The sequence below is a fragment of the Salvelinus sp. IW2-2015 genome, linkage group LG23 (genome assembly GCF_002910315.2).
Source record: "Salvelinus sp. IW2-2015 linkage group LG23, ASM291031v2, whole genome shotgun sequence".
Classification (NCBI taxonomy): Eukaryota; Metazoa; Chordata; class Actinopteri; order Salmoniformes; family Salmonidae; genus Salvelinus; species Salvelinus sp. IW2-2015.
The window spans coordinates 2,641,622-2,666,996 of NC_036863.1; the positions used below are offsets into that span (position 1 = coordinate 2,641,622).

Below are 25,375 nucleotides of genomic sequence, written 5' to 3' on the forward strand. Positions count from 1 at the left end.
TACAGCACACATTCTGTGGTCATAAGTCATACGGTCATTGGCATTTGTTTATGACAGCGTTATACAGGATTTAGGACGGGAGATTACCATTGCCTTGTTTTGCTATGACAAAACTGCTTGTTTTGTCGACACGTATTTTAGTTTTTTTAGGGTGTATAAATCATTGTGACAAGTAAACTAGTTGCGTTCCTTTCATTGCCAAACAATTATTTATTTATGACAAATCCCACCCAATTGTTGTGGTTTTTAACAATGCCGCTCGCACAACAATTTAAATCGTTCCCAAACATTCCATGACGGTTTGTTTATCGTTACAACCAACAATCAATCAGTCGTTTTTTTGGGGGGTTGATGTCTGTCACAAAGGTTTTCTCTCAAATTGAGCTAACTTGCTAATATTTGCAAAAAAATGGATAGGCATCCCAAGCGAAGAGCTCAAATGATATTCAAGAAAAGTGAACAAAGTCAAAACAAAGATGACAGTAAGAAAAATGCCAATGAAAGAGCGGGCCCTGCATCGATCTAATGCCCACAAGTTCAACACACCTCAAGGAAGACATTCAAGGTCGACCAGTTACATTTGAAAAGGAGAGGGCATCATCATCAGTCAGTAAACAGACTAAAGCCAAATCTGATCATCCCATGAACTCTCAAGTGCAGGTCATCAAGGGGGAGATCCTCACACCTGCTCCAGGTCAGGCCAAGGTAAAAGTTGCTTGAGAACCAACAACGCATTGTCAAGGATGTCCACCTGCAGCTCCCACTATAGACTTTTCCAAACCGATCCATGTTGTCCACAAAAATGGGATGACCTTCACAGTATTGGATGGTAAAGCCATAACGCTCAGTAAAGTTCCATACCCACCAGCTGTTCAGGTGAATGGTCCACCACCTCCAGACATGAAGGTGAACACTAGAGGGATGAATCTCACCATGCCACCATCAGACGCAGGTATGAATACGAGCTTACCTAAATTATACATACGGACGGTTTATACTTTTCAGCACACCATAGTCACCTATTAAGTTCATTCACGAACCAATAATCTATGTGAACATTTTCCTTCTAGAAAATGTGGAAGTAACATGGAGAATAGACAGAAATGGCTATATCAAGAAGCCTATGAATGTGTTCATGGTCTGAGCGAGAATCCACAGGCCTGTCCAAGTCCAACCCAACAGCCAACAATGCAGACGTCAGTGTGCAGCTAGGAGCAGAGTGGAGCAAGCTCACTGAGGATGAGAAGAGGCCCTACTATGAGAAAGCACGTCAACATAGCGCAGGCTGTCTACTTACTCACACCATTCAAGTCCATTTAAACATGTATAATTATTGTTTCATATATTTCTCATATTTCAAAATTCATATAACTGACCTTTACTTGCATCTCAATTGTGTATTCACAATCTTCACCCATAATCATCACCGGTTGGATCTATCAGCCCAGACCTGGAAAAAGAAAGTGCTACGCTTCTGTGATGTCCTTCACCCCTCAACCGTCCTGCTGCTCTGCAGGGACAAGTGTTCCTGGGGCGTAGTCTTGTCCCATGACCGTGATGACAATGGTCACCAATACCACCAGCTCCTCTGTTGCATACACACGGGCTGCAGATAAAGCAAATAGCTCACTGTCTGGCTATCCCTCACCAGACACACTTTCATTTAGTGCACAAGTATAAAAACCCATAAACGTACAGATTTTAGTCTCTCCATACAACTTACACAGACTACAAAAACACACTTTTATCAACATGACAAATCTAAAACTACAGTTCATGTTTTAATAGAGATGGATGGCATTATTTAAAAAAAAACATTTTATTTAACCTTTATTTAACTAGGCAATTGGCCATAACAAATTCTTATTTACAATGATGGCCTACCCCAGACGATGCTGGGCCAATTGTGCGCCGCCCTATGGGACTCCCAATTACGGCCGGGTGTGATACATCCTGGATTTGAACCAGGGACTGTAGTCACACCTCTTGCACTGAGATGCAGTGCTTTAGACCGCTGCGCCACTCAGGAGCCACAGTAGCTGCTATAACAGTAAACTGGAATAATACATTGCAGTATGAAGATTAATACAGTAGTTGTTTTGGTTTGGTCTTCCCCCAGGCTCTAATGTCCAGGGTGATACAGCAGCAGCCTCTCAGAGTACCAGCCCAGTCTCCATATTCCTCCAGACTACTGCCTGCCCACATCCCCACCCAACAGCCACTACCTCTGGTGGTAAGCCTGGAGAATGCAAGCGTGAAGCCAGACACTCTGGCAGCAACCTTGAAGAAGCTCTCAAACCGAGGAAAATCAGCAGTCAACAGGCATACTACAATTCTGCCAGTGTGATTCTCTCTACAATCATGCCATCCAGCTCCAGATGTCTCCAAATACCACTCTCTAACCTGACTTACCCAGACATGTATCCTCCATCTCCCATGCCACATCCGGTGGGCCTCTTCCCCACCCCTCGCTTCCCATTTGCTCCGCCCTACTTCATGTCTGGACCCCAGTTTTATCCACCAGGGTAAGCAAAGCATGCTGTTTACCCACATTACCCACACGACCCACACAACCCACACTCCTACCCAGTTCTCCAACCCCAGGAGTTCTCCAACCCCATGATTAATCCTATGTCTACTCCAGGCTACTCCTATGATGACAACTACGATCAGCACGAGTCCACGTTCTCCCTTCCCAACAGAGACTAACCGTTTCGGCGGGGAGGTGGGGCAGAGATGTCAAGGTCAAAGGTAGACCCCCACTACCTCTGAGCTCCTGGGTTAGGTCCCACCACTGGATGTGCATGACCTGGAGAACATCTTCACCAACTCTGCGCCAGAGAACCCTGCCAGTGTCTAAGAGGTCCAAGTCACCAATGAGGAGGACGAGGAAGAAGTACACGTGATGAGAATTCTCTAGGATCAAACCAAAGTGACATCCTTTAGTAAAATCTCTGTTAGAGACAATTTGTTGATTCAGTGAATCAGTACATTGTGTTGTATATAAACACCCCAAGAAGTTTTGATCTAAAAATAAATTAATAGTTACTGTTATTCTGATGTCATTTGTTTTTTAAAGATAAATACTGTTTTATGAGATTGATCTCTGCTCTGTACAAGATTATATTTTGCAGTATTTTAAGGTGTTTAATAGGAAGTCTATTTATTTATGCCTTTTTTGTTCTACAAATACCTAGTTTATAAGGAGAAGGGGGTGCTTTGCTGGTTTTATGCAGACTGAGAGTCCAGGCATAGACATAGGTACTACTGGCCTATTCAGAGTACTGTGCTCTTTGTATAGAAATCAGATACAAATGCCAATGAACCAATAATACATGCGGAGTGGCCATTTTTACACAAGTACAGCAAATACTGTACATCCAATGTTGTTAATAACTTGCATGTAACTATGCAATGATGTATGTTTCTTAGTAAATGTAAATGAGGTTATGGTACAGTTGCCTGTCTGGCCATCTGTTTTGAAATTGTTATCCATCAATAGTTAGGAAAGTCCTAACTGAACAAAGACATCACAGTTGGCTGGACGGAGAGCCCTCTGGGCAGACGATGGCGACTATTTTGTCATCCAATCAGATTTTCTAAATGACGGTCGTATAGTATGATCGATAGGGCATTTGGCCAATGTTGTGTAAAAGTTTGTGTGCGGAGGCGTTTCCAGGAAGAGTCGTTTCATTTTTCTGTAATGGCGGACCACGGAGACGGTGAAAGTATTGTGTTTAACGACAACAGGTGAGGTGATAGCGAATAAAGCCAAGTGAATCATATTTTTCAGAAGTACTGTTTTCTACGGTTGTTAGCTAGTTTGACATGAAGGTGAACGTGTCCTCCCAATGTCTGATTTGTTACATGCGCTGCAGACGACTAGTGCATTCGGTGCTGACTATTCAATGTGGCCACGCTAGCAGCTAACATCATTAGCTAGCCTCCCTCCTGACTCGTGGATTTTTCTAAACTATGATGCTATTTAGCTAGCTGCGCGTCGATTTAAATTGCATAACATTAGCAACCTAGCTAGTTATCGTAACTAGCCTTACATTAGGTAGCTAACTAACTAGTGTACACTACCCGTACTGTGTTGATATGCGTATTACCAGTACACATTTGCTAGCTACGGTTAGTGTGTTCATGTGGGTATTAGCAGTTTATGTAGGTAGCTAGCTAAAGTTAGTCAGTGAGACTGTCAAATTGAACTAACTTAGGATCATAACTTGATTGCATCGTTTGATCCCAACAAGTAATGTATAGCTAGTTAGACTGTAACATAATTTAGCTAGCTAACGTTAGCCTGATAACATGAATCATGATTTTGTGTGGGGTCACTAACGTTAACCTGTGTTGCAAACAATCAGCTGGGAAAGGGGAAGATAGCAAGCGAGTAGATATAGCAACTCGATGTTGTGTAGTTCGATCGTTATTTTGATTTGGTTCATGAGCCAGGTCCATTTGTTTTGTTTCTAGGATGGCGCAGCAGCAGACGCTGCGTTTCCGCGGCCCTGCTCCTCCTCCAACCCCAGTGATGCGTGGTCCACCCCCACTGCTCAGACCTCCACCTCCCCCCTTCGGTATGATGAGAGGGCCTCCACCACGGGGGCCACTGTTTGGGCGTCCGCCGTTTGACCCCAGCATGCCACCCATACCCCCACCAGGAGGCATGCCCCCACCACTCGGACCCCCTCACCTACAGGTACACCTGTCAGAGATGAAAGGGATAATTTCTGCCATTGGATCCATCCATCTTTTCTATAGAATGTGACTGTTACACATTTGGTTTGTCAGAGGTATGAATGCATTGAGAGTCTGAACATCTTAGACTGCATTGCAAGAATTAAAGGCTTGATATTTGAATGCATTTTTTTTGTGTGTATTTCAGAGACCTCCTTTTATGCCCCCGCCGATGGGCAGCATGCCCCCACCCCCAGGGATGCTATTCCCCCCTGGGATGCCCCCAGTTCCTGCTGCTGGAGCTCATACTCTGCCCCCTACTGAGGAGATCTGGGTGGAGAACAAGACACCTGAGGGAAAGGTAGAGAATGGCCTCTTACTTAAAGGAAAGATTGACCCATTTGAATGTGTTATTATTTTTGTGTGTTTTCATGTGTATTGGAGCTATTGCCGTCCAAGCAAGCAGAAATACAGCCGGTATGTCTAGTTTTGCATCCAGGCTGTATTTCTGCCTGCTATAGATCATCACTTAGATGCACAGAAACTATATAACATTCACAAAGGGGTTAATTTTTCCTTTAATTGAGATGTTACGGTAGTTCTCTATTTGAACCTATCTGAATGAATATTTTCCTGTTTCCACCTAGGCGTACTACTACAACGCCAGGACTCGAGAGTCAGCCTGGAGCAAACCTGAAGGGGTAAAGGTGATCCAGCAGTCAGAACTCAACCCTATGATGGTGAGCCCGGCTGGTACAGGAGCCTCCTCCAATAGCAGCACTGCAGCCAGCACTACAGCTGCCACACCCTCTCCAGTGTCCACACAGGCACCTTCCCAGTCTCATACCATGAGTACCAGCCCAGACACCAACACCACCTCTTCTTTGTCCCAGACCATCACTAGTGAGTACAGCACTGGGAAATGGACATCTGGATCTTGTTTTAGTTCTCTGGACAGGTCTGATGGTTAGAAATCCTCTTGGTATGACAAAATAAGACTGATTTAGTGAAGATCACAAAGTTGGAAATGAGTAGTTTTCTGCTTGTCTATTGTTAGTTTTACTATATGTCCAGACTGTGTTGTAACACTCTGCTGGTCTTTGTCCAGCTTCTGCTGCTACAGATCTGCAGCCTGTGTCCTCCGTCCCCTCCAGTGTGGGAGTGACCACGATGGCAGTGGTCAGTGTAACCACAGTGCCATCCTCAGTGACACCAGTCCAGACTATGTCCCTGTTGCCCCAAAGTCTCCCGACTGGCCTGCCCCACCACACCATGTCCCAGCCTCACACCACAGCCACTATCCCAGGCTTCCCCCCAGGGGTCATGCACCCCTTCAGGGTGCCTCTACCAGGCATGCATATCCCACTGCCCGGTAAGACACTCTCTCCTCATCCCAAACCTCTCTACCTCCCTTAACATTACTGACCCTCCACCCCTTTCCATACTGTCATTAGTCATCTCTTCATTTGTTTGTCATCTTAACGTTAGGTCTTACTTTTATTCCTGTACATTTTATATTTTAGTCATTTAGCAGACACTCTTATCCAAAGCAGTAATGAGTCCATTCAGTTTAATCTATGAAAAGTAATAGATTAAACTAATAATTGTGGAGGTAGAATGGTCTCGGTCATGGTTGGAGAGAGAAATAAGCTAATCAGAACTTGTATTTGTAGTTTTTTTTAAATTTTTAAAACTTATTCCACACAACTCCACATTCAGCTCTTTGAAATTTTGTTTATTCTTGCACTGTAGTTATTGGAGAAACAAGTCACTTTTAGTCCTGTAGATAGATGGCAGCATTGCCCATGTTCAGAAAAGGGTCAGCTAGTCGTCTGGAGAAAACAAATGCTGGAGAAAATTAAAATGCCTTTGAGATGATGTCCTATAAAGAAATAGGGCGTTTTTGTTGACTCACTTTGCAATTTTTATTAATTTAAAGGTGCAATATGCAGAAAACCCTCCCGCCATTTCCTGGTTGCTAAAATTCTAATAGTTCGCCTAATTTCAGTTTGTGACAAAACAAGTAATGTCTAGTTCAGAGAGTCAATGTACCATCTAAACCGCTGTGAAATGTCTTTTCAATAACCCAAAATATTGTATTTTCAGCTGTTTGAAACTAGTGTTGAAAACCGAAAGTAAAAGGCGCAAAAACCAAACTTAAGAACGGGAAGCGTAGAAATAGCACACACACAACAGATCTACTGCTTCTTTGACTTGCTTTCAATGAGAATTTTAGATCTATATCTCATATTTCTATGTGAATTTGGTTGGGTCATCCAAAAAGTTACACATTGCAGCTTTAAATGTTTCGTTTAAAAAATATATATATATATATAATTTTAATTCAATTCTTTGCACATCTACATAACCTAATCAGCACTTTATTCATCCATCTGGTTGTTACCAGGAAGAGAATACTACATGTTGTTATCAAAGTGATAGTGGTTGTGGGCCTAGTTTTAATGTGTTGAAATCTGTGTCTGATCTGCCCTGGCAGCTTGCACCTCTCTCCTCCTGTGTTCAACACAATGCTTGCTTGTCCGTTCTTGCAGGTGTAGCAATGATGCAGATAGTAGGAGGTCCCTATATAAAGACAGTCTCCCCCAACCATAACGGTAATTCTTTCAAACATCTCCACTCACTATTCTGTTAGATGGCATGTTAGAGATTTGTTGTGAAAATTATGCTTATAATTTTTGGGCTCTTTTGGCACCGCCAAACAAGGTGGAATATTACTGTTGATTTTTTTTGTAGTTTTATTTCTTCAACATTAGTGAGTTAGACATATTTTAGGACTTTCTGTCTTGTGTTAAATGCTTTTTTTAAAGAGGAGATTTGGGAAGGAGGCATTTTGGATCTTGTATAGTGTTGAACAACCAATAGATGTTTGGACAAAACCGCAATGTGGACTTGTGTCAGTACTGTCGCCGTTATACTGTTTTTAGCTAGATTACTCTTTGCAGGGTTCGATTTTTGAGTGGTAATTTAGTCACTGGTATATAGGTCCTTGTTTTGACAGGCGACACACCTATTTTAGGTTAGGTTATTTTCCCTTTAGTACAGGAAATTCACATTTTATTAATGTTGTATGGTCATTTGATAATCATTTTCTTCTTGTGGCATACCTTGTGTGTTTTTGGTAACATCTCAGTGGCTCAGTTTTAGATGGTACCTGTGTACTCAAGGCTAAGCAAAGAAGGCCCTATATTTACAATTAGAAAATTAGGTCAAAGTATTGGAACTAAGACCTTTATATTTCAGGTGAATTCTCATGGGCTCTAAAATACATGCAGTGCATTCGGAAACTATTCAGACCCCTTTACTTCTCCAAATGTTGTTACATTACAGCCTTATTCTAAAATGTATACACAAAATAATAATTCCTCAATCTATACACACTACCCCATAATGACAAAGCAAAAACAGGTTTTCTGAAAATTTTGCAAGAAATAACAAAAAAAAATGAATTATCACATTTACACATCATGCTACAAGCTTGTCACACCTGTATTTGGGAGGTTTCTCCCATTCTTCTCTGCAGATCCTCTCAAGCTCTGTCAGGTTGGATGGGGAGCGTTGCTGCACAGCTATTTTCAGGTCTCTCCAGAGATGTTCGATCGGGCTCAAGTCCGGGCTCTGGCCGGGCTACTCAAGGACATTGAGACTTGTCCCGAAGCCACTCCTGTGTTGTCTTAGCTGTGTGCTTAGGGTCGTTGTCCTGTTGGAAGGTGAACCTTCGCCCCAGCCCCATCAAGGATCTCACTACTTTGCTCCGTTGATCTTTCCCTCAATCTTGACTAGTCTCCCAGTCCTTGCCTCTGAAAAACATCCCCACAACATGATGCTGCCACCCACGCTTCACCGTAGGGATGGTGCCAGGTTTCTTCCAGACGTGACGCTTGGCATTCAGGCCAAAGAGTTTATTCTTTGTTTCATCAGACCAGAGAATCTTGTTTCTCTTGGTCTGAGTGTCTTTAGGTGCCTTTTGGCAAACTCCAAGTGGGCTGTCTTGCCTTTTACTGAGGAGTGGCTTCCATCTGGCCACTCTACCACAAAGGCCTGATTGGTGGAGTGCTGCAGAGATGGTTGTCCTTCTGGATGGTTCTCCCATCCCCACAGAGGAACTCTAGAACTCTGTCATAGTGACCATCGGGTTCTTGGTCACCTCCCTGACCAAGGCCCTTCTCCCCCGATTGCTCAGTTTAGCCAGGCGGCCAGCTCTAGGAAGAGTCCTGGTGGTTCCAAACTTCTTCCATTTAAGAATATTGGAGGCCACTTTGTTCTTGGGGATCTTCAATACTGAATAAATGTTTTGGTACCCTTCCCCAGATCTGTGCCTTGACACAATCCTGTCTCGGAGCTCTACGGACAATTCCTTCGACCTCATGGCTTGGTTTTTGCTCTGACATGCACTGTCAACTGTGGGACCTTATATAGACAGGTGTGTGCCTTTCCAAATCATGTCCAATCAATTTTAATTTACCAGGTGGACTCCAAGTTGTAGAACATCTCAAGGATGATCAATGGAAACAGGATGCACCTGAGCTCAATTTCAAGTCTCATAACAGGGTCTGAATACTTCTGTAAATACTTAATTTGCAAACATTTCTTAATCTATTTTCACTTGGTTATTATGGGGTATTGTGTGTAGATTGCAAACAATATATATATATTTAATACATTTTAGAATAAGACTGTAACGTAACAAAATGTGGAAAAAAGTCAAGTGGTCTGAATACTTCTGAAGGCTCTGTACGTCCTCAATAACACAGCATTTTCCTTTTGGACCTTTAACCCAAATGGAAGTAGATGCCCTACCCGCCCCTTGCTTTATGGCTTTGTTAGATGTGCAGTAGAATGGGTTTATCAGACATGAATGTGTCTTAAGAAGTATTCTGTGTGTATTTGCCCTTCCACAGGTATGCTGCCTGGCATGGGCCCTCTCTCTGTTCCCATGATGCACCACCCTCAGTTGGCCCTGGCGGCGCCCGCCTTGTCAGGCCTCCAGTTCCCAGAGTGGTCTGAGTACAAACGGCCGACGGGAAACCTACTACTACAACAACCGCACACTGGAGTCCACCTGGGACAAACCCCAGGAACTACGGGAGAAAGGTTGGTCTACTTAAAGCTTTGGATCTCTCCACCAGCTAGCATTCATGCTCGATCGATTTAAGTGAGATTTTTAGATGTTGCATATCTAATGTTGTGTGAATTTTTCCTCTCCTGTAGAGAAAGAGGCAGAGAAGGCCAAAGAGAGACAGCAGGCCCTGGAGGAGGAGGCTATGGAGATGGAGGATGAACAGCCTAAAAAGAGCTCCCTAAGGAGGTGAAGGAGGTGAGAGGAGACCTGGAGCCATCTACTAGTCACACATCATTCTGGCTGCATTTTATCATTTTCAAACGGTCTAATTATTAAATGTCATCTACCTTAATAAAAGTTGTATCCCTTTCATTGAGCAGGTTAAGGAGGAGGAGATGACTGAAGAGGAGAAAGCAGCACAGAAAGCCAAGCCCGTGGCCACTAACCAATCCCTGGCACTCCTGGTATGTAACAGAAAGCCAAGCCTGTGGCCACTAACCCAATAGCTGCCACTCCCTGGTATGTAACAGAAAGCCAAGCCCGTGGCCACTAACCAATAGCTGCCACTCCTGTATGTAACAGAAAGCCAAGCCCGTGGCCACTAACCCAATAGCTGCCACTCCCTGGTATGTAACAGAAAGCCAAGCCCGTGGCACTAACCAATAGCTGCCACTCCTGGTATGTAACAGAAAGCCAAGCCGTGGCCACTAACCCAATAGCTGCCACTCCCTGGTATGTAACAGAAAGCCAAGCCCGTGGCCACTAACCCAATAGCTGCCACTCCCTGGTATGTAACAGAAAGCTAAGCCCGTGGCCACTAACCCAATAGCTGCCACTCCCTGGTATGTGCCACTGATGGTAAGAGAGCTATGTGCTGTTGTATGGAGGCGGAACTTGCATCAGTCACACGCCCTATTGAACTTGTGTGTGTAGGTGTATTGTGTGGACCGGTGACGAGCGTGTTTTCTACTACAATCCCACCACGCGTCTCTCCATGTGGGACCGGCCCGAGGAGCTGGTGGGGCGGGCCGACGTTGACAAGAACATCCAGGAACCACCTCATAAGAGAGGCCTGGAGGACGCCACCAGGAAGCTGGGTACGACCACACACAGGCACACTCATCCTGCCTCTGTAGGTGTTCATGACGATGGTCTCATCACTTCTCTCCCTCAGGAATCAGCAAAGAGGAGCTGGAGCAGGCAGCAGAGGAAGCTCTGGAGGATGAGCCTGTGAAGGCCAAGAAGAGGAAGTAAGTCCCCAGTCCTCTCCACCCAAGGGCCCAGCACACTTTACTAGGGGGCAGTAACAGCATGACAAAGCACTCAGTCATTCTTCATCGTCTGAACAGATAAAACAGCATGTACAAATTGAAATCAACCCATGATGTACTCGGGCTAAAAAATATCTCAATTCTTAGTTTAAGGATAAGTTAGGGTGTTTGGTCGTGAAACCTAAATTGCTTGATTTTTGTATTTTCCTCTGGGGGTGGAGGGACTGACTCTTTCTGTGGGAAGTAGTTTTTAACCCAGCTTGTACTGACTTAGTAAAGCCTATGATGTCTTCACTGGTTCTGTTAAAGTGGTCAATCGATGGTCACTGTCCAGGTTACCCAATCAGTCACTGTTTCCCATCAGTGCCCTCCAAGCCTGCCTCTCCCGCTACCCTAAACACTGGTCCCGTTGCACAAGAGACTATTTTTCAGGGAAAAGGCCTGTAGAACACATGGTGATGCCAACAAGGTAACCAAGGTAACCACCTTGCTTGACCTCCTTCTTCTAGAACTACAGCTTTAGGAACCCCAATGAAGACGTTCACCTCCCCGTCTCGCCATAGCTATATGTGGTAATGGAACACTGAATACAAATCCAAGACCGTGAATATCAGTGGTCAGGTATTTGACAAATCCTCCCCCTCTCAATCTTTATAAACTGTAGGACCTGTGCAAGACCCAACTTATATCATTTAGAGTCCACTCATTTGGTAGAGATGGACGGTAATTGATCAGTCAAGTATAGCAGAACGCCTGGGTAGAGAACATAGAAGAACATACTGTATCATTTCCCCAATTGAAGAAGTAAAGTTGCACCCCAGGCCAGCCCCCTAACCCCCCCCGTCTATCACCCTCCCCTGTGCCTGGGCCTTGACGTCTTCCCTCTGCTTGCAGGAAGGAGGAAGTGATGAAAGAGGCGGACTCTGAGAAAGAGGCAGCCATGGAGGCGGAGCTGAAGGCGGCCCGAGAGCGGGCCATCGTGCCCCTGGAGAAGCGCATGACACAGTTCAGGGACATGCTGCTGAAGAGAGGGGTAAAACACTTCAATCCAACGCAATACTGTAACGTTAGACACATTAATCTGAATGGAAGCCCACCAAGGTACACTCTTAAGTTACTTCTCCTTGTCTTTGGTGTTTTATTCCTGTTCTTCCTGCCTCTATCCCTGACCTCTATCTTATGCCCAGTTGATTGACAAGTACATTTCTGTTTATGTTTTGGTAATACTTCAAAAAAGTACATTCATAAAAGTTAGTTAAACATGTTATGTGCATATCTATAATAGTGTTGAATTGTAATGATAGACTAAGAATTTAACATTTCACTATTCTTTGTAGGGAAGAAATGATTTTATATCTATTTATTGTACATAATGGCGACTTAAAAAAAAAATGATATCTATTTTTTGAAAATGACATGCACATGCTGTAATGGATCAGTGTTTGGTTTTTCCAATACATTCATCAGATCTATATGTCTCCAGGCCTACCCTGCCAATGGCGGTCTTTATGTTCCTTGTTTACGAACTGGCATGCAGAGTAGATAATAGCTTGATGTCATTATGTTGTCATGTCCTCTAATTTGGGATCAGCTTTCATGTGTTCAGCTTCCTATTTCTGTATTACATGAATTATGTATCAACTTCTCTATCCTGGAAACTGTTGTTCAGAACCAAAAGAGGCATATTGCAACTTTGACGCATCCAAAGCAGAGATAAAACTAATTGGATTGTAAAATGTATTAAACTTCCCAAGCAGGGGAGTTATTGGTGCCTGGCTGCTCTCTGGAGCCTTTTCCAAGAGTACCACCAGGTGTGATGCAGGCCTTTATTGCATTGCTCTGCTGTAATTGCATTGTTCCTTTGGGTGTCACTAGTTTGAGGAGTAAAACGTGACTCATTCCAACCCTTTTAGATTTGAGGGGGATTGATTGGGCCGACGGGGGATTATTTTCCCCCCGAAGGAAATCAATTTGACTGATGACTGAAAGTGTTATGTGACTGTTGTTGAAGCCCACCTTGATTGGCCTGGTCTCACGCCCTCTGACCCCGTGCCCACAGGTCTCAGCGTTCTCTACGTGGGAGAAAGAGCTGCACAAGATAGTGTTTGATCCACGATACCTGCTGCTTAACCCCAAAGAGAGAAAGCAGGTATTGTACACTAACAGAACTCATTTATCATTTTAGTTTTTATTTGTTTCCATATTCAGTCATATTATGAGCTGTGTTTCCCTTTGATTGAAAGATCAGAGCTCTGCAGTCAGGTGGAATATGTATTTCCCAAGGGGTTATCTGGCAGTTCTGTCTTTATTTATGCTAACTGTTGTTCCATGCGTGTCTGCTGATCCTGTGCAGGTGTTTGACCAGTATGTGAAGACCCGAGCTGAGGAGGAGAGGAAAGAGAAGAAGAATAAACTGATGCAGTGTAAGGACGAGTTCAGGAAGATGATGGAGGAGGCCAAGCTCACTGCCAGGTCAGACCTCACTACAAACACTAGTTAACACGTTACCAGTCAGGTGATTAGTTAATACGTTACCGGTCGGGTGGTTTAGTTAATACGTTACCAGTCAGGTGGTTTAGTTAACACGTTACCAGTCAGGTGATTAGTTAATACGTTACCGGTCGAGTGGTTTCTAGTATATACGTTACCAGTCAGGGTGGTTTAGTTAATACGTTACCAGTCAGCGTGGTTTAGTTAACACGTTACCAGTCAGGTGATTAGTTAATACGTTACCGGTCGGGTGGTTTTAGTTACATACGTTACGTGCAGGTGGTTTTTAGTTAATACGTTACCAGTCAGGTGGTTTAGTTAATACGTTACCAGTCAGGTGGTTTAGTTAACACGTTACCAGTCAGGTGATTAGTTAATACGTTAACGGTCAGGTGATTTAGTTAACACGTTAACGGTCAGGTGATTTAGTTAACACGTTACCAGTCAGGTGGTTTAGTTAATACGTTACCGGTCAGGTGATTAAGATAATACGTTACCGGTCAGGTGGTTTAGATAATATGTTACCGGTCAGGTGGTTTAGTTAACGCGTTACCGGTCAGGTGATTTAGTTAACGCGTTACCGGTCAGGTGATTTAGTTAACGCGTTACCGGTCAGGTGATTAAGATAACGCGTTACCGGTCAGGTGATTAAGATAACGCGTTACCGGTCAGGTGATTAAGATAACACGTTAGCGGTCAGGTGATTTAGTTAATACGTTACCAGTCAGGTGATTAAGATAATACGTTACCAGTCAGGTGGTTTAGTTAATACGTTACCAGTCAGGTGGTTTAGTTAATACGTTACCGGCCAGGTGATTAAGATAATACGTTACCGGCCAGGTGATTAAGATAATACGTTACCGGTCAGGTGATTAAGATAATATGTTACCGGTCAGGTGGTTTAGTTAATACGTTACCGGTCGGGTGGTTTAGTTAACGCGTTACCGGTCGGGTGGCTAGTGTCTCTCAGGGAACTAAGAGTTGCTGTGTTGTTTGTTTCAGGACAACGTTCAGTGAGTTTGCCTCCAAGCACGCCAAGGACACACGGTTCAAGGCCATAGAGAAGATGAAGGACCGGGAGACCATCTTTATCGAGTTCATGGCCGCTCTCAAGAAGAAAGAGAAGGAGGACTCCAAGAACAGAGGAGAGAAGGTGAGCGCTGGACTGGAAACCTCCATGGCCACTGAAAACAGTAGCCTGAGGAAGTGATATGCTGGACAAGTAACTACATACCTGGATTGTGTGCTTAGTGAAACCTGGAAACGTTTGGAATATCTGATCGTGTTTATGTCCCTATTGTAAACCTGGTCTCTGTCCCAGGTGAAGCAGGACTTCTTTGAGTTGCTTGGTGACCACCAGCTGGATGGAGGGCAGCGCTGGAGCAAGGTGAAGGACAGGCTGGAGGGAGACCCTCGCTACAAGTCTGTGGAGAGCTCCAACACCAGAGAGGAACTCTACAAGCAGTATGTGGACAAGCAGGCCAAGGTGGGAGGAACAGGATATCACCTCAGAGGCTGCCCTTACTGTTCATATACTCACCGACTCCAGCTTGTCATCTGACATTTAACCCCATTCAGTGTCACGCTCTTAGATGCTGTTTAGCCTGTTGACGTGATGGCTGTCAAGATGCCTGTAATGATTGCATGCCTCTGTGTATATGATGATGTTTTTGATGGTGTCTCTCTGCCTCCAGAACATGGACTCTGATAAGGAGAAGGAGCTGGAGCGTGCCGCCAGGATAGAGGCCAGTCTGAGGGAGAGGGAGCGCGAGGTGCAGAAGGCCCGCTCTGAGCAGACCAAGGAGATCGACAGAGAACGGGAGCAGCATAAGAGGGAGGAAGCCATCCAGCACTTCAGAGCCCTCATGTCAGATATGGTGAGCTCACACCATCCGCTGAAGTTGGTTTACCCAATAAGGCACCGACAGGACTACATTTGTAGCTGAGAACTTGGGTGAACCAAACATTTATTTAGATTAAACCCAGTTTGATATGGCCACTGGAAGATCATCTCAGCCAGGCAGATCAGAGACAAGAAAGGAAACGTTGTTTTTAGATTGACCTTGTTAATGACCAGACTTGTACACTGATTTGTATGATGTGGACGAGGAACCATGTGCCAGGTCTTAATGCAGCTGGTGTGTTGTGATCAGGTGAGGTCGTCGGACGCGTCGTGGTCAGACACCCGGCGTAACCTGCGTAAGGACCACCGCTGGGAGTCCGCCTCTCTGCTGGAGAGAGACGAGAAGGAGAAACTGTTCAACGAACACGTTGAGGCGCTCTCCAAGAAGAAGAAGGAGAACTTCAGACAGCTACTGGACGAGACCGTCATGGTGAGAGACAACGTTTGGGCTGGTGTTACGCTGTCATTACAGGGCATATATGTACACCAACACAGATGCATTAAATGTAAACTCACCGCAGTCCATCAGTGTATTAATATGCTGCTGATATAAAGGTGGTACTGTAAACCTCCAAGTCATATACTGTGTGCATGTCATTCAGATAGAGTATTGTCCTGTGACGGATGACTTGGTAGTTCGTGCTTTGATTGAGTGTTTGCCACAGATCACACTGACCACCACGTGGAAGGAGGTGAAGAAGATCATTAAAGAGGATCCTCGCTGTATCAAGTTCTCCAGTAGTGACAGAGTAAGATCTTTCTCTTTTACCTTGCTGTGTTCTACTGGTTGAGTCGGCCACCCATGTACTCTGTGTTCTACTGGCTGAGTCGGCCACCCATGTACTCTGTGTTCTACTGGTTGAGTCAGCCACCCATGTACTCTGTGTTCTACTGGCTGAGTCGGCCACCCATGTACTCTGTGATCTACTGGTTGAGTCGGCCACCCATGTACTCTGTGTTCTACTGGTTGAGTCGGCCAACCCATGTACTCCTGTGCTCTACTGGTTTGAGTCGGCCACCCATGTACTCTGTGTTCTACTGGTTGAGTCGGCCACCCATGTACTCTGTGTTCTACTGGTTGAGTCGGCCACCCATGTACTCGGTTAACACCAGGCAAAGACGCTGAGCGGTTCGTCTTCTTTTGGTTTGTAGAAAAAACAGAGGGAGTTTGAAGACTACATCAAAGACAAGTACATCACAGCCAAAGCTGACTTCAGAACGCTTCTGAAAGAGACCAAGTTCATCACTTACAGGTGAGTACAGCAACGGGCTGGATTGTGACATTCTTTCACTGGTAGCTGGGTATCACAGGTTGGTTCATTTTAATGGCATTTATACTTGTGTAAATTAGGTGTGCTTAAGACTGGAGAGTTTTAAACAATTATTAGATGAATTGAGTCAGTAGGAGGTGCTATTGGTCCATCTGCATTGCCTCTTTACTGACCCCCCCATGTTGTCGTCCTCTCAGGTCGCGGAAGTTGCTCCTGGAGTCTGACCAGCACCTGAAGGACGTGGAGAAGGTTCTGCAGAATGACAAGCGTTACCTGGTGCTGGACTGTGTCCCGGATGAGAGGAGAAAACTCCTCATGTTCTACATCGAGGACCTGGACCGCCGGGGTCCCCCTCCTCCCCCCACCGCCTCGGAGCCCACGCGCCGCTCCACCAAGTGACCAGAGACTGCTAGAAAACCTGAGCATGAACCAGCCCTGCACCTGTTCTAGTGCAGTATTAAACTGTAATGTCCTAATGCCTTGTGGTAAACCTGGAACATCCATCCTTGTATTTATTAAAGTGTCAGTAGTGCAGAGCTCTGGCTCTCCTCTCTACAGGGCCTGATGATGTGCCACTGCTCTAACCCCTGACATCTGACCTTTTGGCTCAGCTGAGGTCACAGGGATCGGCGTAGTAATACATCTGCAGCCACCTATGACGTTAGACAACTGTAAATGATGAACTCTGCTGTTTCTGTGACTCAAGGCATCGCAGGCCTTAGTAACTGTTTTTAGGGTGTCGTTGACATCGACCAACTCACAGTACAGTTTGAATGTTAACGTTTATTCTCAGTGGTTTAATTTTGATGCGTTGCTTTTTCTGTACATGTTTACTGGAATAAAAGCAACTTTTCTTTTTTTAACAATGCAGTCCTGTGATATGTTAATAGTTAATCTAAAAATCTTTAAGTTTAAACTCGGGATCACTGAGCCCATAATAAAGACATGAATATTTAATGTACCTATTTTTTTTATTCGATTTTGTAAAGTTCTTTAAAAAAAATTGCAACAAAAAGCTTGCTACATTGTTTTAATCAATACTACCCGGTAACAGCGGTTCCTCTGCATGTTTTAAAACCTTCATGAAGATAAATAATAAATGAATGAAACGGAAGGGGCAGGAGAGGTCAAAGGGCGTCAAGCGCACACCATCTCAGGGATGCAAAGGTTGAGTTTGTAGAGCCAGTCTCAGGTCATCTCCCCAATGCAAAGCTTCTAAGGAACAAAAAAGTATCGTCCCTGCATGTATGTGCATAACCTTAAACTACAGCAACAACTTAAGAGGGGGAACATTTTAAAATGGACAAACAAAAGATGTTGACAGCCATCGTTCTTCAGTGTTCTGGATGCAACAGAGGGCAACCCTAGATTTACAACATGGGTGCAAGTCTCTGAGGTGGAGCGGATGAAGAGAGCTGCAACGCTGTCTGTGTCTCTTCACAAGTTGCAGTGCGGCCAGAGATTCCCAGCCTTGCGGCCCTCTCCCAGGTGAGTGTGATCAGCCAGTCAGGAGGCTCTATGCTGGTCTGTGCTGCTCCATCCATTAGTTGACCTTGTCTTGGAATATGTAGAGGTTGTTGGTGGCGGCCACGGCGATGATGTTCTCAGAGGGGTGCCAGGCGCTGTGCAGGATCTTCTTGCTGAAGTCCAGGCTGTCCACGCTGATCTCGTCCTTGCGTCTCTTGCCCCCTACACACACCTTCCTGGGCTTCAGGATGGCCCGGGGCTTGCTGTTCTCCCTCGACGCCTCCAGGGTCACGTCACGCTTGGTGTTGCGGTCGAACATGCGGAAGAAGTTGTTGTACGAGCCGGTCATGATCACACTGCGGAGAGAGAGGGGGGGACACATCAATCCCCTTTATCCAACCTTAGCTATTCATACATAGATGTGAACTATCAATAGATCCAGTCACACCGATCCTAACAGTGGCTGTGACTGACCTGTCAGACCCATTCCAGACACATTCAAACTTGTCGAAGATGCAGTCGTTCTCATACAGGGAGCACAGCTTACTCCTCAGGTAGTCATGAACCTGCAAGAGAAAGTACATTGAGATGTATTTTCCAGAGTCGTATGTTCAGATACATATATGGTTCTGGTAGTTTCCAATGCATCCTTTCTTTGGTGCCCAGCAAGAATGTGCAGAAATCATTCAAAACGATGTGATCTATGGCATATCAAAGTCTTGGCACTTCCAGAGAAAAGTGACGAGAGAGTGCTATACTCTACCTGGTAAGTCTCCAGAGGTTTGCTCTCCATGTTGAGGTCCCACACCTTGACCGTGAGGTAGTCCCGTGTTATCAGGTAGCGCCCGCTGTGGCTGAACTTGACATCTGAGATGGACGATATGATCTCGGAGAAGAAGGAGCGGTTACTGGGGTCCTCTGGCTCCTCGAACACTGCAGGGGGAACAGACAGAGGACCAGGCCGTGTTAACGTCTGGCCCAAAAACACTGGAGGAGCAACTCTCTCTGGCTTCCAGCTTCAGTTGATTGATGGATCACTTTCACACTGCACCAGATATTGTATGCCATTGGCTGGCTCTGTTAAACAACTGCTAAATATGCAAAGGGAAAAGTAGAGAACCATTTCTCAGGTTAGCAGACATTTATTCCTCAGTAATAAAGTAGGTAATGGTCATATTTTTCAATGCAAACACATTAATACATCATTATTACATCATTAATACATCATTATTACATCATTAATACATCATTATTACATCATTAATACATCATTATTACATCATTAATACATCATTATTACATCATTAATACATCATTATTACATCATTAATACATCATTATTCACGTATGGGAACTGATAATCAATGTAACTTATTTACGAGTCGATCCATATCCTCTCAAACAGGCTGATAACTGATTTTAAATGCAAATGAAGCTTTTAACAGGCAATAGTTGAACACACAAATACTGCGAGCTTATGGAATGATATTAAATGCAAGACATGTGCCATTGCAGAATTATAATAAGGCTGTGAGTTTGTTCCCTATATAAACCCCTGTCTGTCTATGATCTGACAATGTGTTCAGCAGGGTGGAAAATTATGATTTGGGGTTTAGGGACGGTGCCTTGACTGACCTTGAAACATCAATATCACTGTGGGTGTGTGTGTGGGTACTGTTGGGGATTTGGATAAACTCAGAGCCATGAAGGAATACACACTGCCTCCTGTGGACTTTTGGTCCACCATTTACATAGAACTAGTTCATGGAAAGATGGCAAAAACCACTGGAGGGGAAAACATCGATAAAATCCCCCTTGGCCTCACTGCGCTCCCTGTTTCCCTCCATTTCCACCTCAACAATCTTATTTTCCAATAATGTCTTACAGAAACAAGTCCACCTGCAGCTTAGTATCAGTTCAACTAAATATAGCATGCAAGACATTACGTTCCCAACCACTGTGCCAGGACTCACCTGGGTCCCATCACACAAATACTCGTTAGATCACTGTGAGGCAAATGACTAAGTGGAACAATAGCAATGAAAAGACGTATCCACGGGGGCTTCAGAGCCTACGATAGACACACTGCTTCTGCTTAGGGCTAGGAGGTTTTCTGATCATGTGACCTGACCAGTACATGGACAACTCGGGTCCAGAGGTGTTCCTAGTCAACTAAACACTCCTGGCCCTTATAATAGAGCCTGCTGGCAATATTCAGTATATGAGTGGTTTGGGATGTGGCTGAGGCAGCCTTACGTTTGGAGTGGTTGTCACACAGTGCTGAGGCCCTCATGTCACACAGTCGGATGGAGCCCTTGCTACTGCTGTAAACGAAGGTGTTACACTGGTTGGGTTGGAACTCTGCTGCTGTGATCACCTCCGTCAGCATCTCCATGTTGGCCGGCTTGATGTCCACGATGTCTGAGGTGTTGGGGTGAAGGAACTCAACCACATAGAGGAGTACTGATGCAATTCACAGCTTACAGTTTGAGACTTTAAACTAGCTATTGGACAAGAGAAGGAAAGGAGAAAAACATAGCAACCCATTAGAAGCAAAAAATAAAGAAATTAAAACAATAAAACAGCTTGAGAAAAATGAACAGCAAAAACCAGCGCTGGTCAGAGTGAGGGAAATGACAGCAGGTCCCTCAGTGAGAACTGAGAAGAGGCTTTTTAGCCAGCAGCACTGTGATTGATAGAGTAACGAGGCTCAGTAAATAAGAAGCTCAATATGTGCCCAGGGCCCCACAGCTCAGTCATCCAATCTGCTGTCTATAGGGCATCTCATCTGTGATCCACAGGGAACCTCAAAGTGAAAATCAATGTTGATCGATGGGGATGTGTTCCTGTTTTAAGATGACCTCGTTGGCTTCTGGGAAGGGGATGCAGATGACAGACAAACAGAAGAAAGAAAGAAAATCCAAAGTGAGACAACCTCTTTATATGAGCTCCTTAGCCATCAGTCTAGCAGTCTATGTTTGTTGAGAGAAGGATACTGAAACTTCTGTTGGTGCTCTCCAGGTTCCACAGGTTAATTCTCAGGTCATCTGTGGACATGTAGGTCTCGTAGTCACTGTTCACAGAGATGGAGTTGATGTGGTACGTGTGGGCATTGGAGAATACTCGCCTGGGAGTGGCTTCCACCATCAGGTCCATGGGCTGCAGCACTGGTACCTGGGGGAGAGAGAGAGAGCGAGAGAGAGAGATAGAGAGAGAACCAGTATTTCAGTATGGGCTGTTCATGTCTCAGACTGAGCTCCTACAGCCATAATGAGTAACCCCATGTTGTCACAGGGAGTAGGGGCCCTTAATGACGGCAAATCTCAGCCGGGGCCCCTACACACCCGCCACACGGCAGGGGGCCCCCACAGAGACCCAGTCCCCCACTACGCAGTGCCTCGTCTGCCACACTCACACAGTTCAAGGGCTCATTCCTCTACAAATGTTCCAGATTTTTCCTCGAATGCTCCTCGCAATTTAGACTAATGTAACGCCAACTCAGGGGAATCAGCAGGAGGCTTGATGCCACATGATCCTATATACGCTTCAGCAAGCACAGCTAATGAAGTCACTGAAACCTTCAACAAAGAGTTGCAGTCTGTTTTGGAATACACTGGTCCTGAACATCTCTAAAACTAAGAGCATTGTATTTGGGACAAATCATTTCTTAAGTGCTAGACCTCAGCTGAATCTGGTATTGAATGGTGTGGCTGTTGAACAAGTTGAGGAGACTAAATTACTTGGCGTTACCTTAGATTGTAAACTGKCATGGTCAAAACATATAGATTCACTGGTTGTAAAGATGGGGAGAGGTCTAGCCTTGATAAAGAGATGCTCTGCTTTTTTGACACCACACTCCAAAAAGCAAGTTCTGCAGGCTCTAGTTTTGTCTAATCTTGATTATTGTCCAGTCGTGTGGTCCAGTGCTGCAAGGAAAGACCTAGTTAAGGTGCAGCTGTCCCAGAACAGAGCGGCACGTCTTGCTCTTCATTGTAATCAGAGGGCTGATATTAATACTATGCTGCCAGTCTCTCTTGGCTAAGAGATGAGGAGAGACTGACTGCATCACTTCTTCTTTTTATAAGAAACATTAATGTATTGAAAATCCCAAATTGTTTGCATAGTCAACTTACACACAGCTCTGACACACACACTTATCCCACCAGACATGCCACCAGGGGTCTTTCCATAGTCCCCAAATCCAGAACAAATTCAAGAAAACGTACAGGATTATATAGAGCCCTTATTGCCTGGAACTTCCATCTCATATTGCTCAAATAAACAGCAAACCTGGTTTCTACAAACACACACACAACAATTAAATGCCCCCCAGCCTGTCTCCCCACAGACACACACACACACACACACACACACACACACACACACACACACACACAACACACACACACACACACACACACACACACACACACACACACACACACACACACACAAACACACACACACACACACACCCACACACACACACACACACACACGCACACGCACACACACAACACTTGGAATGAGATTTCTACAGTTCTCAGCCATAATCCCTCATTCTCTGATGGTCTATAGGCTCAGCACGGAGAAGGGGAAAGCAAAATATTCAGCAGAGAGAGAGACAAAGAGAGAAACAGGAAGAGAGACAGAGAGAGAAACAGGGAGAGAGACAGAGACAGATAGAGACAGAGAGAGAAACAGGGAGAGAGACAGAGACAGATAGAGAGAGAAACAGGGAGAGAGACAGAGAGAGAGACAGAGAGAGAGACAGAGACAGATAGAGGAGAAACAGGGAGAGAGACAGAGAGAGAGACAGAACAGATAGGAGCTACCCCTTTGTTAAGAGAGGGGGGGTTAACGAGGGGTGGAAACTCAGGATACTTGACAACGAGGACTCTGAGTCAGCTAATATAAATCTCTATAAGTCTGGAACAGTAATGGTACAGGGCAACCCCAAACAGTTTCAGCTGGACTTTCACCTATCAAAGAATTAGCCCAGCAGGAGAAGCTCTCCCTTGATAAAGATACCCCACCCCAAGCGGGTCAGACCAGACCTCTTCATCATATAACCCCACAGACGAGCAACCCTCAGCAGACAGTCAACCTCCCAGCACAGAGTACTTCTCCCTCATTGAAATGAAGGATAAATTCACCCAGCTGGAGGTAAGGCAGGTGGAGCTGGAACAGCAGGAAAACTAAAAAGACTTCCACCCTGCTACAATACAGCGGGTAAACGCAAGCATTTCCCGTGACTGTGCCTCAAAACCAAATGTTTTCCTGGCCCACCACTCCACCCTGGACTTGAACAGCCTCTATGACCAGGTCCACCTCTACAAAGCAGCAGTGCCCACCTTTGCCCGGACTCTAAAGGACATCGCTCTCAAACGCAGCGCCAACACACTTCACAAAGGAGCAACAGATCAATAGACACCCCACCCAGACCAGCGAGACACCCTCCAAGACCTGCAGGACCCCCCCCCTGGACCTACACATAGAGGCCCACGCCAAGAGGACTTACATCCAGAACACAGCACCCCCAGACACATCCACACCCACACCACAACCAATCAACACCCCCCCACATCAACCATGCCCACACCCCATTTAGGCCCCCCTCAGATCAGACCTATGCCACTCCTGCCCACCCCATGCACCCCACCCCGCAAAGAGGGCATCAACATGGAAGTCACACATACGCCCAGGTAGTGAGCGGGCAAACAGGCCCAACCCCCACTCTTACACTCGCCCAAGCCAACGGCATGTACCAGATGCTCAGCAGGCTCTGCTCACAATTACTGGCCTGAGGCCAAACCACGACCAACAACATTGGACACTTTATGGAACAAAAAGCCTTCACTATATCATCCTGGAATATCCAAGGCCTGAGGTCATCTGCCTTTGGCCTAAAGAGCAGGAACCCGGACTTCACCAAAGAAATCGGTAATACAGACATTGTCATCCTGCAAGAAACATGGTATAGAGGAGACGGACCCACTGGTTGCCCTCTAGGTTACAGAGAGCTGGTAGTCCCATCCACCAAACTACCAGGTGTGAAACAGGGAAGAGACTCAGGGGGTATGCTAATTTGGTATAGAGCAGACCTAACTCACTCCATTAAATTAATCAAAACAGGAACATTTTACATTTGGCTAGAAATTCAAAAGGAAATTATCTTAACAGAGAAAAATGTCCTCCTGTGTGCTACCTATATCCCCCCACTAGAATCCCCATACTTTAATGAAGACAGCTTCTCCATCCTGGAGGGGGAAATCAATCATTTCCAGGCCCAGGGACATTGATTAGTCTGTGGCGACCTAAATGCCAGAACTGGACAAGAACCTGACACCCTCAGCACACAGGGGACAAACACCTGCCTGCAGGTGACAGCATTCCCTCCCCCATATGCCCCCCTAGGCACAACTATGACAACATAACCAACAAAAACGGGTCACACTCCTGCAGCTCTGTCGCACGCTGGGTATGTACATAGTCAATGGTAGGCTTCGAGGGGACTCCTATGGTAGGTACACCTATAGCTCATCTCTTGTTAGTAGCATTGTAGACTACTTTATCACTGACCTCAACCCAGAGTCTCTCAGAGCGTTCACAGTCAGCCCACTGACACCCCTATCAAGACCACAGCAAAATCACAGTCTACTTGAACAGAGCAATACTCAATCATGAGGCATCAAAGCCAAAGGAACTGAGTAACCATTAAGAAATGCTATAGATGGAAGGAATGCAGTTTGGAAACCTACCAAAAAACAATTAGGCAACAACAAATTCAATCCCTTTTAGACAACTTTCCTGGGTAAAACGTTCCACTGCAATAGCGAAGGTGTAAACTTGGCAGTAGAAAATCTTAACAGTATATTTGACCTCTCAGCTTCCCTATCAAATCTAAAATCTCAAATAGAAAACCGAAGAAAATGAACAACAATGACAAATGGTTTGATGAAGAAATGCAAAAATCTAAGAAAGAAATTGAGAAACCTGTCCAACCAAAAACATAGAGACCCGGAAAACCTGAGTCTACGCCTTCACTATGGTGAATCACTAAAACAATACAGAAATACACTACGGAAAAAGAAGGAACAGCATGTCAGAAATCAGCTCAATGTAATTGAAGAATCCATAGACTCTAACCAATTCTGGGAAAATTGGAAAACACTAAACAAACAAACAACACAAAGAATTATCTATCGCA

General features: G+C 45.0%; 2 protein-coding genes and 2 pseudogenes across 4 annotated transcripts in view; 3 read left to right on the plus strand and 1 right to left on the minus strand.

The window, feature by feature from the left end:
* Positions 1-414: 414 nt before the first annotated feature.
* Positions 415-2,123, plus strand: LOC139022842 (transcription factor SOX-30-like; annotated as a pseudogene).
* On the plus strand, positions 1,791-3,008 carry LOC139022861 (transcription factor SOX-30-like; annotated as a pseudogene).
* Positions 3,009-3,643: 635 nt separating this feature from the next.
* On the plus strand, positions 3,644-17,487 carry LOC111950042 (transcription elongation regulator 1-like). The gene is given in 24 exon segments (XM_070434306.1): positions 3,644-3,750; positions 4,480-4,705; positions 4,892-5,044; positions 5,331-5,586; positions 5,792-6,055; positions 7,236-7,298; positions 9,603-9,726; positions 9,728-9,795; positions 9,913-9,990; positions 9,993-10,018; positions 10,141-10,197; positions 10,248-10,282; positions 10,697-10,860; positions 10,938-11,013; positions 11,929-12,067; positions 13,094-13,183; positions 13,388-13,506; positions 14,527-14,677; positions 14,846-15,010; positions 15,219-15,401; positions 15,678-15,857; positions 16,093-16,176; positions 16,580-16,680; positions 16,896-17,487. Coding segments are annotated over 24 exon segments (3,051 nt in total). The 5' UTR covers positions 3,644-3,703; the 3' UTR covers positions 17,098-17,487.
* A 226-nt stretch (positions 17,488-17,713) lies between these two features.
* LOC111950041 (serine/threonine-protein phosphatase 2A 55 kDa regulatory subunit B beta isoform) overlaps positions 17,714-25,375 on the minus strand; it is a 144,497-nt gene continuing 136,835 nt past the window's right edge. For all 3 annotated transcript variants that reach the window (XM_023967371.3, XM_070434304.1, XM_070434305.1), the window contains 5 exons: positions 21,162-21,339; positions 20,422-20,586; positions 18,929-19,098; positions 18,640-18,731; positions 17,714-18,521 (listed from right to left, as the gene is read on the minus strand). In XM_023967371.3, the coding sequence (XP_023823139.1) occupies positions 18,242-18,521; positions 18,640-18,731; positions 18,929-19,098; positions 20,422-20,586; positions 21,162-21,339 (885 nt within the window). In that variant the 3' untranslated portion in view covers positions 17,714-18,241. The remainder of the gene's footprint in view (positions 18,522-18,639; positions 18,732-18,928; positions 19,099-20,421; positions 20,587-21,161; positions 21,340-25,375) is intronic.